The sequence below is a fragment of the Leguminivora glycinivorella genome, chromosome 4 (genome assembly GCF_023078275.1).
Source record: "Leguminivora glycinivorella isolate SPB_JAAS2020 chromosome 4, LegGlyc_1.1, whole genome shotgun sequence".
Lineage (NCBI taxonomy): Eukaryota > Metazoa > Arthropoda > Insecta > Lepidoptera > Tortricidae > Leguminivora > Leguminivora glycinivorella.
In genome coordinates, this window is record NC_062974.1 from 15,200,697 (window position 1) to 15,216,915 (window position 16,219).

At 37.9% G+C, this 16,219-nt stretch overlaps 1 protein-coding gene and 1 long non-coding RNA gene across 2 annotated transcripts in view; one reads left to right on the plus strand and one right to left on the minus strand.

The window, feature by feature from the left end:
• Positions 1-16,219, minus strand: part of LOC125225106 — a 350,675-nt gene that overhangs the window by 319,045 nt on the left and 15,411 nt on the right. The window lies entirely within an intron of this gene.
• LOC125225102 (lachesin-like) overlaps positions 1-16,219 on the plus strand; it is a 171,338-nt gene that overhangs the window by 152,153 nt on the left and 2,966 nt on the right. The window contains exons 3-8 of the mRNA XM_048128657.1: positions 11,004-11,211; positions 11,537-11,695; positions 12,022-12,150; positions 12,451-12,744; positions 13,066-13,161; positions 15,863-15,973. Coding sequence (XP_047984614.1) covers positions 11,004-11,211; positions 11,537-11,695; positions 12,022-12,150; positions 12,451-12,744; positions 13,066-13,161; positions 15,863-15,973 — 997 coding nt within the window. The remainder of the gene's footprint in view (positions 1-11,003; positions 11,212-11,536; positions 11,696-12,021; positions 12,151-12,450; positions 12,745-13,065; positions 13,162-15,862; positions 15,974-16,219) is intronic.

Genomic DNA, 16,219 nt, shown 5'->3' on the forward strand with positions numbered 1-16,219 from the left:
AGTAAAACAAAGACTTATAGGCAGAGCTCAGATACAGCACCATAGAAAAAAACCGGCCAAAAGCGTGTCGGGCCACGCTCAGTGCAGGGTTCCGTCGTTTCACGTATTTTTTTCAAATAACTGTTCAACCTATCAAGTTCAAAATAATTTTCCCAGAAAGTCTAAAAAGTTCTACATTTTTGATTATTTCTTCATATAAACATAAACTTATTATGGTTTAAAAGTTAGAGAGGCACATTTTTTTTACTTTTGGAGCGATTATGTCCAAAAATATTAACAATATCAAAAAGTCATTTTCAAAAACCCCTATTAATTTTTAAATACCTATCCAACAATATATATCTCACTTGTTGAAATAAAATAAAACTCCCCTCTTCATGTGTAGGGGGGTACCATAATAAAACATTTTATTCGACTTTCTAATATTTTACCACTTTGTCGGCGTGATTGACATACATATTGCTACCAAATTTCAGCTTTCTAGTGCTAACGGTCTCTGAGATTATCCGCGGACGGACGGACGGGACAGACAAGGCGAAACTATAAGGGTGCCTAGTTGACTACGGAACCCTAAAAACAAGGAAACTCCTGCCAAAGACTTAAAAGTCCCCGTTTAAAAAAAGCACCAAAAACATCCGTAAGAATTCTATCGATTTCCTATTTAAACCGGTGAACCGATTTCGATTTAGTTTTTTTTGTTTGAAAGCTGAGTTTCGGGAGTGTTCTTGCCATTTGAAAATCGGTCCACTATGTCGCCGTCGGGGGTTTTTTCAAAATTTTAATTTTGTGGTTAGGTTATACTGCATTTACTTACGCCTGTAGCTCGGCACGGCCGCAATAAAAGCGAAGATAGTGTGCTCTTACTTGTGAAATAAAGGCTTAGCGAGGGAGCCATCACCGTTGCCCCGTATTGACAACAAGAAGCGGATTTCCCCGAAAGCCTCGCCTGTGCCATTAGTTTCCCGCATCGGTTAAAAAGATTTGCCTCTTCGACCGTCTTTATATAGAATTATTGACTTGTGAAAATATTGCGGTGAAAAACAAAATATCGAGCACCGGAGAATTTAAAGAAATATTTTTATCGAATGTGTATTTCGAGTGTATTTTATGGGGAATATTCTGACTTCTGCTCAGTAAACTTTCATGGGCTAAAGCTTGGCTTTATGCCTATACTTGAAGTGCCAACATCGCATCTATATTTACTTCGTACGTACCTACACACTTTGATCATGATATAAAATAGGTAATAATGTTTTTAATTTTGATTTTAAAGTGTGTACTTACTACCTAATAACTATTGAGAAGACAGTAATCCTAGAAACTCGTTAATCATTGTTGCTATTCCGCATTATTGCTCTATAAATTCACAATCCATTTGGTATTTTATACGTATGCCGGGGAAGTATGCACACGTAGTCGGTTCATCGGCATGAAATGTCAGATAGTCGGCAGTATCACGTATGTGGGTTTGCAATAACATGCCACAACGAGTCGCAACAATGTTATACTCGCGCCGCATGCCGCACGAGCAGGGTACCTAGCCAACATCACAATCGTTTACGCTTCTTGGCTAGCTTTCCCTATCGCGCTTCTGTAGTAGCGCGACAGGGTCAGACTGCGTTTCGATTACCACATAGCATCAACGATTGTCACTTCGGCTACGCCGGCAGCCCTGGCGGAGCACGGGCGTATTTCCCTCCTGCCTGCCTGGACCCAAACGCCCCGAGACTAGAGCGCTCGTTGCAATGCCCGCTCGGAATGGAATGATCACAATTACATATGGAATACAGACAGTACTTAATTAGGAATTTTGAAAATGCGAAATTGGATAATGGTTTCCAGCCGTGTTTTTCCAAATTGCACTCCACTTTTGTTAGCTTTGTTTGTGTCGAAAAATTTGCAATATGCGCAAAAACTAGTCAGACTTAATTGGCTACAGTTATGATTTGACGAGTACAATTAGTTATTCATTAGTATTACGGACACGTCATATCAAAATTTAAAATACAAAGCTCTGAAGTTTAGAAGTAAGCTGGCGCTGTTCAGCGCCATACTACATACTACAGTAATATGAAAGTACCTAACTTAATATTACTTAGGGAATGGGATTAGGTTCTTTATATTACCTACAACATATGTATTCCTAGTTACGTATTAATTACTAAGCTTTTATTCAACTTGCCTTGTTAGTATGTTAGTGTGCGTCAAAACGTAGAAGCTAAATTTGACCCACTTCCCGGTTTCCGATTGAGCTGAAATTTTGCACACATATGTAAATCACGTGACAATGCAATGTTATGGTATCACGGAGCTGATCTGAAGATGGAGCAGAAAGGTGGTTATAGGAACCCTGTTATGAAACGTATCCGCATCGAGTAAGGGGTTTTCAGAAACATCTCGGAGAGCAGTAGATGACTGTTGTAAGAAATTTACAGTCGGCGATAAAAGCTTGTGCCAAAAATGTAATTTTTGCAAAATCTTATACTATACGTGTGAACTAAGTTATGATAACAACTGAAAACAAATTAAAAACATATTCACTACGATCGGTGCCAGTTACCTGCATTAATACTTGTTGAAGTTGCCAAAGCATTTCCGAGCGACACTACTCACGTCGACCCCGAAATAACTTATTGGCCGAAGATTCCGCGAAAAGTTGGAGAGCCCTCGGCTCGAATCCGTTCCCGAAGAGATCTCTAAGTGGGCTTTTAGTGGAAGTAAGCTAAGCCGTCTCCTGCAAGATGTTCGCTCATTTCTATCTGCGCTATTGCATTAGCTCGAGGTAGACGTTGTTGTTGCTATTAGTCGTTCGGCGTCCTATTGGCACTGCGTTTAACACTAAACAAGATTTTTTCTTAGGGTTTCTAAAACGTGTAGGAGGAACATTTTAGTGCTCGTATGTCTGCTGATCAAAGGACTGTCTTGTATGTAAACGCTTTGACTAAATGTGAAATTACGCACATATACCTATAAGTAGGGGTCTATTACTTATCGCTAATGGCACAAACGCTCACGAAATGCTCACGAAACGAAACGCTCGTAGATATCTATCTCTATTGATCTAGCATATTGGCGCGACAGAGCCAGACTACCTTTCGCGGCGTTTCGTTTTCGTTTCGCGTCGCAGAAATGCCATTCGGCTACGGCACCAGGTCAATTCGAGCTTATACTAAAAATAAAATTATATATGAATGATGTCATAATTATCATGCAATTCATTTTACTAGTTTGTATACATGTGTTGACACGCTTGATCAAAGATAGGTATCAATCAATATCTACCTATGTATAATTAATGCATGAGTTGCATATTGAATGACCGGTATATAGTATATAACTACGACATACATATGTGCAACAATAGAAACGAATCGTACTGTCCAACAACAGTTCTGTGTCGTTTTGTCACACGCATTAACTATTTATCGTTTGTTTGTAATTTGAATTTCAAAATCAGTATGATTTCACGAAAAAATAACGCCAAGTAGTTACGAAAATACCGAACTAATATAAGTTCAGTTCTGTCACATTGCTCACGGAATCCTATAAATAGTGACATTGGCTAATACAAATATTATTTATCAAATAAACGTCCTCAAGTTGAACTCAATGCTGCGGATCTGCTATCTCTGAGGACTTGAAAGCCTGCGAAATCTCTTAAGTAGTTTTGCGACCTTTTATATCTCGTAGCTTTGATGTATTTTTCTAAATCAGATTATTTTATTACGACATCAGGATGAATAAAACATTTGAGGATGAATTTATTTGCAGTCCGTTTAATGTGTATGAAATAGTTTATTTGTTTACACTTATCATTTTATAATTATTGAATAATTTTGATATGTACAGTCAGCCAAAAAAGTGGTTTACCACTTTTCGACCTTATGAGTTTATAAATAGATTCGAAATGTGGTAAACCACTTTCTTGGCTGACCGTACGACTCATTAAATAGTTAGGTACTTACCTATTAACTCTGCCTTTATCTGACCATATTTTTACACGACTGCCCCAAAAAAGGAGTGTATTGTTTTCAACGTTTATGTTTGTATGTATGTAGGTATGTGAGATTCTTTGTTCCATCATAACTTCTGAATGCCTTAACCGATTTAAATAAGTGATGTATCATTGGAATCCTTACTTTACCCCAATTAAATTCATTAGAATGTTAGGTAACCAATTTGAGAAATGTAATATAATATATTTTTCAGTACAGATGGTGTTTTTTTTACGCACTAGTGCGAGAAGTGGTTCATTATATGTCAGGTCGAAACTTCGGAGGCTCATCTGTACTGAAAAACGTCGTACGATACACGTGCGAAAAGGAAATTCGTAACTCGTGTAGATTTAAAACACTCCCTTCGGTCGTGTTTTAATTTATCGCCACTCGTTTCGAACTTCCTTTTTTACGCACTTGTATTGTAATGTACTATTTTAATACAGTTGCTCAAAAAGTGCCCGTTTTTTGGCTGTTTAGCGTGCGAGAAGTTGTATTTTACGAACTAGTGCGTAAATAGTTATTTGTTATACAAGGGGGCAAAGTTGTATTTTAACGCCGAGTGTGGAATTGAAAAACGAGCAAGTGAAAGGATTCTATAGTTGAACCACGAGCGAAGCGAGTGGTTCGAGAATAGAATCCTGAACTTGCGAGTTTTTTAACACACGAGAAGTAAAATACATTTGCACCCGAGTGTAACACAAAACTTTTCCCCTCACTATAGCGAGGAAACTACAACGCAAAAAATGCGTTTATCACTGCTTCCAGTAGTTCCACAGGTGGTAAATCATCTTTATTACTAGATTCACCTACTTTTATCAATTTTAAAGCAGTTAATTTGACTTTATTCAAGGTCAAATTACTTTACCCACTAGTGGATAAAATGCGTTTTTACCCCCTGGTATTAAAGGACAAAACACGTGTTTCCGAGCTAGTGAGGGGAAAAAGTATATACGTTCCATTTTACGACTACTTACCGAGCTGTTTTCATATTAGTCTAGTTTACTAAGACAGAATAAAACTATAAACATACTATTAAGTGATTAATATTTAAAACGTTAATATTTCATATGTAATTGTTTACTTTTAGTCATACTAAACATAATTTATAAAATGGTTTATACTTTGAAAAATCGGTCATAATGAGTCGTGTAAACAGAACATGATTGGAACGAAACGCGTCTTTTACTGTCAAAGTAGAGGCGTCTACCATGTTTTAACTTAATGCACGTTCAAAAAATCTCAATATGTTACGCGATTTGTCATAATTATTTTACGTTATTTGCAATACGTCGGGGCATAAATGGATCGATTAAATTAAAATGTAGTTGTACATTAAACAATCGTCCCAAATCTTAAATGTTTATGTTTTTATGGCACTCAATGAAATAAATTATGTTAGATGAATAGCAAACTCGAAAATATGCACGCAAGTTTAAAAGCTTCAAAAATACGCCTTTTGAATTGTCAAATAATCCGTCAATGTCCATGGGAAAATTGATAGTTCGGATTGTTTTATTTCGTTGTAAGTAGTAGTGTTTTTTCGCAACTGTATTAAAAATCGTCGTTCGTCACACGTGCGAGAATGTCATTCTTTACTCGTCCCGAGAAATGTCTCGGGACTCGTGAAGTAATGACATACTTCTCGCACTTATAACGAAATGTACTATTTTATTCAAAACAGATTTACAATACGCACCTTCATTAAATAAATAGTTCTAGTTTTTACCATAGGTATCTAAAAGACAACTATTATCAAAGCCTGCCATTCATATTGCAATATATAAAAAAAAATACCAAAACTATGTAGTTAATGTAGAAAATCCTGAATTGTTTTAACAATTCAAATAATAATTAGCCATACTATTTTATTTCATTCAAAAAGATAGGCCATGTATCTTCCTCTTATTTGTTTATTTGTTTATTAGGATCACCAACAGAAGATACAATATACATACTATTAATTACAGACAATAAAAGCCCATTCATAATTGATCCCCCATTTATAGGTAATCACAGCATGCAAAAACATAATATTAAGACATGACAATATTCCTGTTGCCCCAAGGGCTATATAAAAATTATAACTTATGAAGCTTAGTGTTATAGCATAAGCCTATCCTTCATCATCATCACCATCACTTCCATCATATTTGTTCATAATTGTTATTTTTCATGAATTGTCAAGCACAACTTTCGGGCCTCATTTTATTAATACCAAGATAAAGACCCCACTCGCAGTAGCTATAAAGTATGAATATAATAAGACGAGGCGCTGTTAAACGTTCCATAATTAAATCTGTCGTAACACGTCCACGAATCATCTCCTGCGGCGATGAGTCCGTCGTTAAAGAGGTTCGGTGCGGTGCGCGGAGAATGGGCAAAGTTCGCAGCGAGTCCATTATAAATCAAACGACGCCTTCCAGGCATATCCTGAGGGACCCGGCCGCCCGGGCGCCACCAAACTTCAACTTCACCGTCTAAATGCCTCAACAATTAAGATAAAAAGAAAGAACGGCCTAAATTAAAGGTGGTTAGAAGATAACGAGTTAATAGCCGCCCTCGTCAAAAGTTTAGGACAGAAACGTCGGTGTGCATCAATTTTACCTTCGCCGTCGAAAACCCGGACGACGTACTTGTTCGACTAAAAGTTTTGAAGCTCAGTCAATTTTGTGGTTCAGACTTGACCAGGTAAATACTAAAGTCGGCTACAGCGGAGGCATTTCTAAAAATACCTGTAGGTACTCAGGTCAAACTGGCGAAATATAGGTAAACTTATCGCATCACATCTTTATTTTATAGTAGAGATGGGCCGAATATTCGGTAAATATTCGGTATTCGGCATATTCGGCAAGTTTTTCAATGTTCGTATTCGGCCGAATAATTTTTTTTTTTTTATTGATTAGGGAAACAAACAGCATACATAATTTCTTATAGTTTACAACGATATGTTAACACATTAGCCAAAACAGTTTCCACTGAAAGTTAGTACATACAATTTTGCTCTGAGAGACAAACATGCGATTAGGTATCTTTAAGTTTACATTACATAAATGTAACATAAGGATGTAAAAAAAAAAGTAGAAAAGAAATAGTACTAAACAATGAAATTAAACAATGAATTACAAACCAGTATAAGTAGTTTGTGCGCTATAACTGCTAATTCTAGAATAACTTAGGTACACTAGTTTGACATTAACCAAATGAAGGATCCTATCTATTTATTGTATACATTTAAAGGAGATGTAATGTAATCATTTAGCTGATGCTTTCATTGCAGTAACAAATTGCCGGAACTTTAAATGAAAGATATCCAGAGATGAATATTTATTGTTATAAATATTGCACGCTCTTATTAGGAATTTATTTTGAACATATCTTTTACGACTAAAAGGAATACAAAACAGCTTAGTAGATCTAGTTCGAGAGCTAGGACAACGAAATGATATTTTTCCTACAAGTTGCTGAGAATCTATTATATTATTTAACAATTTATACAAGAATGTCACATCTCTTTTTTTCTCTTCGTGTCATAAGACTTTCAAAGTGATCGCAACTATAGTCTTTAAATTTGTAATTAAGATAACGAATGAATTTTTTTTGTATGCGTTCTAAAGTCGGTTGCATTGCCGAATATTTACCGAATAAACAAAGTACACTAGTTGTGTACTTTGTTTATGTTATTCTTAAGGGTCTCTTACACTCATAAATTCATTTATTATGTATGAATGATGAAATTTTTTTTTTGCGAATTTAACTGAAAGTGATATACAGGACGGTTCCTGATAATGCACCTAGCTACGTGTCGAATTGAACGGAAAACAAAAAACACGGTGTATAGGACCTTCGGCATATTACGAAATTTATTCTACATTTAAACAAGCAAATCTCTATATAGCTATACAGCTAATCAATATTCGCCCACGGTAATGAATATGGTGTAGAGTCCTTACTAACTCTCTATCAACTACGCTAATGGGCAAGCAATTTTAAAATGATTCGAAAATTGCAGGCCTCATTAAGTGCATGCGCGGAGTTGCACTCGAGACGTCCGTCCGGAGTTCCTTGCGAGGTGACGTTGAGATTAACTCGCTTAGGGTCTCAGACGAACGAGATTAGTCGCTGCTGCGGCCAGTTAATATCAGATTTACCTCGGCCTGCCTCGTTATCTACTTCGCTTTTGAGATTTACATTTTTCATGGGATTATGTGCCGGGGCCGTTTTGAAATCGGTTTTATTAATAACATCTTGAAGTAGGCTTGATTTGAGATGCTGGCCAATTTGTACTTTACTTAACTATCTTATTACAAATTTAATACATTAAATATAAATGGAAATATTTATTCATACCTGTACAGCAAGGCTCGAACCACCGGCACCGATCTTTTTAGAACACGCCAAAATTTCTAAAAATGGCGCAGGGTCAAGTCCTGACAGAAGTGTAAATCATTAAATTTTTCCTGAAAAAAAAGTCTGCTCGCAGACTTTCACGCATTATTAAAAAAATATTTTCATTAATTAGTTGTTTAATGCATTATAACTTAGTAACTTGAGATGAATTAATAAAAATGTTTTGCACATAAAACCAGTAACGTTTAATTTTACACTTTCCGTAACCAAGTAATGTTATAATCCAAATTCCTCGGAAGTTGGGTTATTACAAAACATTTCGCGCCGACCCGCCACGCGCCCCGCTTGTAAAGTTCAACACTCAACGCTTATCTCTCAACCGCTTATAAAATTTTGATTTCTCTTTAATATTATCTTAATTGTTGAAACAATCCCGGTAACTTTGTGAAATATTCCTTTGCGCTGGAATACCTATAGTTATACCCAGCCTGATGTATACCTAGTTTAACTTCATAAGTTCAAACATTTTAAACAGTGGTGCATGTTAAATATTGTAAATAATGGAGATATGTTGTAATAATGGTATAGGGTATTACCATTATAAAATATGTTAACCGTATATTATTTATTTGTTTGTCAAAGCTTGATTATACACTATTCTCTGTAACCGTATTAGTGTATAATCTCTCCATTGCGTGCGGTATTAATTATAAATTGTCAATATTATTATAGGGATATCAGGAAAGTTGTCGATCCAGGTGGCGACAAGAGGGGGAAGTAATTGAATCAGCTCTCCTCAGACGGACACACCGACGATTAGATTAGACGCCAGCCACAATTAAGCAGATCAAATTTCCATAGCTTGTCTTGCGAACCTCGTATCAGCATCAGTAGCTACTTAAAAAAGAAACCCTATACCGAGCCAAGTAACGTTTACATTTCTTTGAACTTTAGATGTAGATATGATGCTGAGAAAGTAAAAAATATATGTTTACAAACTCCTACTCCGCGTCCGCTTCGGAAATGCAAGCATCAGCGTAGCCACGACGCGATATATATGCTCCGACATCTTACATTACATGTTGCATTTTCTCTATTGATTGACTTGAGGTAAGGAAACAATATTTTTTAACAAGAATTAACTTTTCATTACAGCTTTCAACACGTTGTCAACGTAGTAGTGTGTAGTTACTAAAGTGTCATCGTCAAATAATGTTAGTAACTTACCTATGTCAATATCAGTATGTAGAGTAAAATAACGAAGATATTCTTATTTTATAATTTAAGTACAGTTTAATATCTTGGGAGGCTCAGGTTCCGCCGCAAGTCAGGTCGTCGTCATTAGAGGGGTTACCGTCCCATTGCATAATAAAATGGGCAAAGTTTCCTCAAGTCCATTATAAATTAGACAGCGGCTGAGAGCCGCATCACTTAAGATAGGTAAGATGTGACCCGGCACGAGTCTCAGCGCCCAAACTTCCCCTATATTGCCTCCGCAATCTTGATAAAAAGAACTAACCTACCCATGAATCAAACTTAGAGCTGGATTAAGAGATAAAAGATGCGCGTCGAACTTCTGAAACTTGAGGCATTTTCTTCTGAAACCAGCTTAATTTTTACTTTAATAGCTTATTAAGATGGACTTTGTACTTCAAGATACGCAAACTTTTCTTAATAACCAATAGCAAAACTTGATCACAGAGCGCGGCAACTTGGGAGTATGGGTACTTTGGGATCTATTTCACCTGAATAATTAAGTTTGAATCATTCCGGGGCGTAGATTAAAAGTAGCAGGGTTGTTGGAAGCATAACAATCTCTGTAAAATGCATTTTAAGCGCTTAATGCTGCGGAAATTGGTGTGAAGCGGGGACGCGATGGCAGCTCCGTGCAATTACACAGATGTCGCGCCCGCGCCGCCCGCCACTCGTAAATGTTCAAGTTCAGATGTTTCCTTTATTGTTTCATTTAACCATCACTGCTAATATTTTGTCTTGGGTGTCCGTATAATTTACGCGCTACTGAAGCCCAAACACTTGTTGTATTCAAATAAAATTCGAATGTATATGGCAAGGTTATCGTGAAGTAGGTAAATACTGCATATAAGTAGGTATTTTTTACCTTTCATTATTTGAACGTTGACTTTTATTTTTTTTATTAAGACTAGTATCCTTGAATGGGAGACGTTTTCTTTAATTTCCGTTGTGTCACTCGTCAAATTGGAAGAACGATTGGAAATTATTGAGGCACCGCATCTCCCCCGCCGTCACCCTGCGTACTCGTGGAAGGCATGTCCACATTTTTAATATCACGTGACGTGTGATGTTTGCGATAAAGAAGTGAAAATTGAATGAATTCGTTGTAATAACAAGCGTATATTTCAGATTCCATAACCAAACATTTTGTACCAATTCCAAACCTTATTAGAAAACTTTTATATTAAATATTATGTAGTGATAGTTGTAAAAAACCAAACAAACATAGGTATTGGTTAGCTCGTTGACGTAATAGCTCCTATACTGAAGGCCACTACAAATTACCACTGTAATAAACCCCTAGCTTGTGTTATCAATTCTCACGGACCTGATTTAAATTCAACATCCCCGTATGTACGAATACTTTTCAACGCCTATGCATTAATACAAAAATATTCTGAACAGGTAGCATGGATGCACTTCGAGCAAAGCGCCATATTGACCGTGCACAACCACGTGATCACGCGTAACCCGCGCGTCAGCGTCACGCACGACAAGCATCGCACGTGGTTCCTGCACATCTCCGACGTGCGCGAGGAGGACCGCGGCCGCTACATGTGCCAGATCAACACTGTCACGGCGAAGACGCAGTTCGGATACTTGCACGTCGTAGGTAAGGAATTCATAGCTCACTATTCAACCCGCGCGTCAGCGTCACGCACGACAAGCATGGCACGTGGTTCCTGCACATTTTTGACGTGCGCGAGGAGGACCGCAGCCGCTACATGTACCAAATCAACACTATCACGGCGAAGACGCAGTTCGGATACTTGCACGTCAAGGAAGTAATGTAATTTTGATGTAATTTAGCCATACCACAACCTTTGAGTTGATGTTGAAAGGTGCTTCGTGGAGCATGATAATCTAATTCTAGTAAAATAAGTATCAAACCAATGGACGGTTGTGTGAAAAACTTTATTTTTCCTCTTTGTTTACAGTACCACCGACAATAGACGACTCGCTAAGTTCAAGCGACGTGATCGTCCGCGAGGGCGCGAACGTCACGCTGACGTGCCGTGCTAATGGCTCCCCTAAGCCCACCATCAAGTGGAAGCGGGACGACAACTCGAAAATCTCCATCACTAAAGGACATTCAGGTTAGATTTTAATTGATGTGATGAGTAGGATAGGTACCAGTAACTGCTAGTTGCAATGCAATTTGCATTTAGTGGTAGGTAAGCCTCTATTTTTATATGACCAATTTTCCTTACTCCACTATTAACGTGAACTTACCTATAGAACACGCCTACTGATAACTGATGGCTACTACAAACAAATAATGTCTTACACAAACATGCACATATGGGCATCTTAAACATGCAAATATGAGTTATTTAGGAAATCCATTTTCATTTATAAATTTGGAAATGAACAAATATTACATTTAGTTGTAAAGTTCCTCTTAACCGATTTTGTTTTTCAGTCTCCGACTGGGAAGGCGAAGTACTGGAGATGGCGCGCATCTCTCGGTTGGATATGGGCGCCTACTTGTGCATCGCCAGTAATGGCGTGCCACCCACCGTGTCCAAGAGGGTTAAAGTCAGCGTTGATTGTGAGTACCTTAATTCTTTAATTATAGTTACTTTTATTATAAAACATAATATTTAAATATAACTTCTGCGAACCGTCACAATTCATGTAGTCGTAGTTACGATATGATAACAGCTATGATATTATGTTGCATTTAGATAATATTTTCATCATCAATAGATCACCCTGGCTGATGATCTTACATAATGTATATTACTTAATGCTGACGTATATCTGAGGTAAAGTTGAGAAGAATATGAATAATACATATATTAAACTACGCAGGTATACGTGTATTACACTTTTTTAACGTTTCTTCCAGTCCCTCCAATGCTATGGATTCCTCACCAACTGGTCGGAGCGCCCCTCTACTACAACGTGACCCTGGAATGCTTCACCGAGGCCCACCCCACATCCCTGAACTACTGGACTCGCGACGACGGCCACATGATTCACGAGAGCGCCAAGTATCACATGGAGAATACCCTCGGCGTCCCGGCGTATAAAACACATATGAGGCTGCTGATCAGGCATATTACTACTGAAGACTATGGGACGTATAAATGCGTGGCCAAGAATCCGCGGGGAGAGTCGGATGGAACGATAAGGCTATATAGTAAGTTAATTTAGCAATGTAGGTCAGTAACCTACTTTTCTTATAAACTAGCTAAATATTGAAAAAGTTTGATTAAGTATCGACTATGAAAACTTTTCTATGAGATAAGATAAGCTGTTACTAGATATTTTGATTGCTGACGATGTTTTCTATGACACAGCAATATTGATTAGTGATTTATTTCAAACAAGACAGATGCTTTTACGAACATAGTGTTTTTCAAATTCGAGCGATGAATAGGCAAAGGGGTATCAGGATGGATATAATTTTGTGAGATTTTATTCGTATAATGGATGTGATCAAGTTGTAATGTTTGTCCAGCTTCTTCTCCGCCAACCACGACGCCTGACCCGCGGGCCGCAACCGTTCCGCCGCCGTCCAAGCCACCACGCAAAGACACGCCAGTTCTGGACAAAGGTAATTTTACTGATTACTTTTTGGTTTATTTCGTTTACAAACATAGAATATATGGTTACAAACGTAACTGAATATGTTGTCAGTCAGTTCCTATTTTACGCGATTTGCTGAAAATACAAATAACCTATAATATTATGACGATTGATGCCGGTCATGACAGCGTAGCCAACGTGACAGTTGCTAGTCGTCTACGCTCCGGCCTCCGTAGGTAGTAGGCTTATGTAGTACATGTACTAATAGTACAAAAGACACGATTCCCTGCACTGTACTAGACTGAACTACTCCCAAATGATTCTGCTCTCTAGTACATTTAGTACACTCACACACGCGCAATAGAATGGGAGCGAAAGGAGCGAAGAGCAGAGGAGTGACAATGACAGCAAAGCGATCCGTGTGATTCGACCGCAACTGAACTAAAACCGACTGACTCGGACCGAGAGCGGGCGAAAACGGCCGATCAGCTCTCGGCTAGTACGAGCGAGCGTTACTGTACGCCATATGCACAATTTGTCTCTCGCTCTCTCGGTGTACTACTGTCCTAAATGTCCTAAAAGAACGAACTAGTACACTTCGGAGATCGTACTAGTTGGGAGCGATCTTTTCAGTGAACAAGCAGGCACAACTCTAGTAGGTAGCGTGCGAAAAGCGACAGTCAAGAGTCTTGACTGTCGCTTTTCCGTCTTGACTCAAGACTGCTACTGTCACACTAATACAAAAGAGCGATAGACAAACATAAGCAATCCGTAATTACTTAGTTTGTACTCAATAGTTAAAATAAAAGTTATATCTTGGTCAAACAACTTAATTCCCGATATCGTTGCCGAAAACGGTAAATGCATTGAGTCAACATTTTTATTACGTCGGTTTCGTTTATTAAGAGATAATGGTACCTTTATGAGTTATGCTCGCGGGACCGTTCAGCTATATTTGTTGTTTGCTGCTGTTTCTGTTATTATTAGTGGTCGTTATATTGTTTATAGATCGTAAACCGTTACGGCAATCTGCTTGTCGCCACTGGTAGTTTGTTAACAGGCTCAGAGTTACGACTCTCGTAAAATATAAACAAATCGCTTATAAACAAACGTTTTATGAAGTGACCTGAAATATTATATTACTTTGTATGGGCGGTTAAATTATAAAGTGTTGTAAATTAACAACCAATGGCATAGACTATAAATATCTTCTCATTTTATTACCACCATTCCCTAAGTATTTAATGTGATATTTATCCCAAGATAAACTGACATCACTTTGAAGTGAGCATTTTTTTTTAATTCAATCAGTTTTATAAAATGATCGATAAGACTTCTTATATTATGTGTTAGTATATCGTATTTTCTATGTTGGTTTATGTAAACGAACAGTAGAAGTTGGTAACTACTGTTAACTTAGTTTAATGCTTCATTTCGATGTTAACTTAAGTACCTAGTACCTTATAGTATCCAGTTATTTCACGCTCACGAACGTCAGACCACTATATTCAGTGAATATCACTAATATCAATATAATATCTCGTTGGAATATTTGACGACCATATTATACTGATCCAACATATATACGATAATATTAATAAGCATTATACATTTTACCACGAATATCACGATCCAATTACCCGAAGTGAGCCGCATCTCAATATTAGTAAAACAATATCCAAAACTCAGTATCGTAATAGTATGATTAAAAGAGCACGTTGTATGTTGTGGGGCGGATTCATAAGTCCGCGTTATTACTCGCCCGTTATTGGGAACTTGGGCATTTCCCGGCGAGCGGCCGGACTATGGCAACATCTTGCACGACAACCTATTACGAGCAAGTGTTCACTTCCGGTCTCGTTAAGCCTCACGATACTTTTATCATAAGTTTTGAGTGTGTACTTTCGAGCTGGAAGTGGCTTACCTAAGCAAGAAATTAAGATAATAAACCGCACGTTGTTGAACATAGCTGTACTTGAAAGTTTTAACAGTTTCGTGTAAACTGCCGCTCATCATAACACAATAATTTTAAACAGGGGGTATTCATTTCCAGAATTTATAACAGACACCAAAAAAGCTATGCGTGCATTTTTCTGCACTCATATATCGCCGCATATTGAAAACCAAACATCCGTGAAAATACCGACGGAGCATGCATTAAAATCACCACACCAATTTTATTTTTCCTTGCACTCATGAACTTGAAAAATCCATTTAACCGATGCGGCGTCTCGGCGCAAGTTTGCGGGTTGTTTTTGCGGCCGCGGCACCGCCGGCGCGTCGACACCACCCTCTGTTTTCTTTTTTGCAACCATTACGAATTTACGGCCCGACCACTCGACAATATTGCGCAACTTTTCAATAACTGCCGGCCGGCCGCCCGCCGCTCCCTGCCATATTGAATCCTTTACTCAATGAGCATCATGTCCGCCTGTAATCTTTATATCATTTGGGTCCACTTATGTAACATGCCTATACAGGATAGATCTTTGTGGTACCACGCGATCTCCTATGGATTTAAGGTTCGATTTTACGATACCTACAGTATTTTACTGTAAATTGCTGAGAAAGGAGGTAATCGTTTTCAGAAAGTTGCATTTCGAAGCTGTAGCGTACTAATTATGTACTTAATTTCGAGAGATGCAAAGAGGACCATCATCTTGCATTTACCCTGCAATTTCTCATTGACATACCCACCATTATTTATATTTAATCTATATTATTCATAGGTACAAAGTATCAATCCAACCTGAACGAGATCGACAAGGGCAAGCAGAAACCAGATGAGGGCGGTGGGAAGTCTCACCTCAACTGGGTCGGGGGCGCATCGCAAGTCACAGGTACTGTTTCTGAAACAGCCGCTAATTTCCGAAGAATATAGTTTCGTGTTTTCCTCGAAAAACTATGTTGCCGTTATCTCAGTACTATTTTAAAACTCAATACTTCAAACAGAAGTGCTATTACATTCTAGAATTATCCGGAAATAATAGGCACATACCGCCATCTCTATTTGAGCTTTTGTGGCAAAACGCGCGCCATCTCGTGTGGAATAGCTGTGTTGTTAAGACAGAATTCTTTCGCTCGAT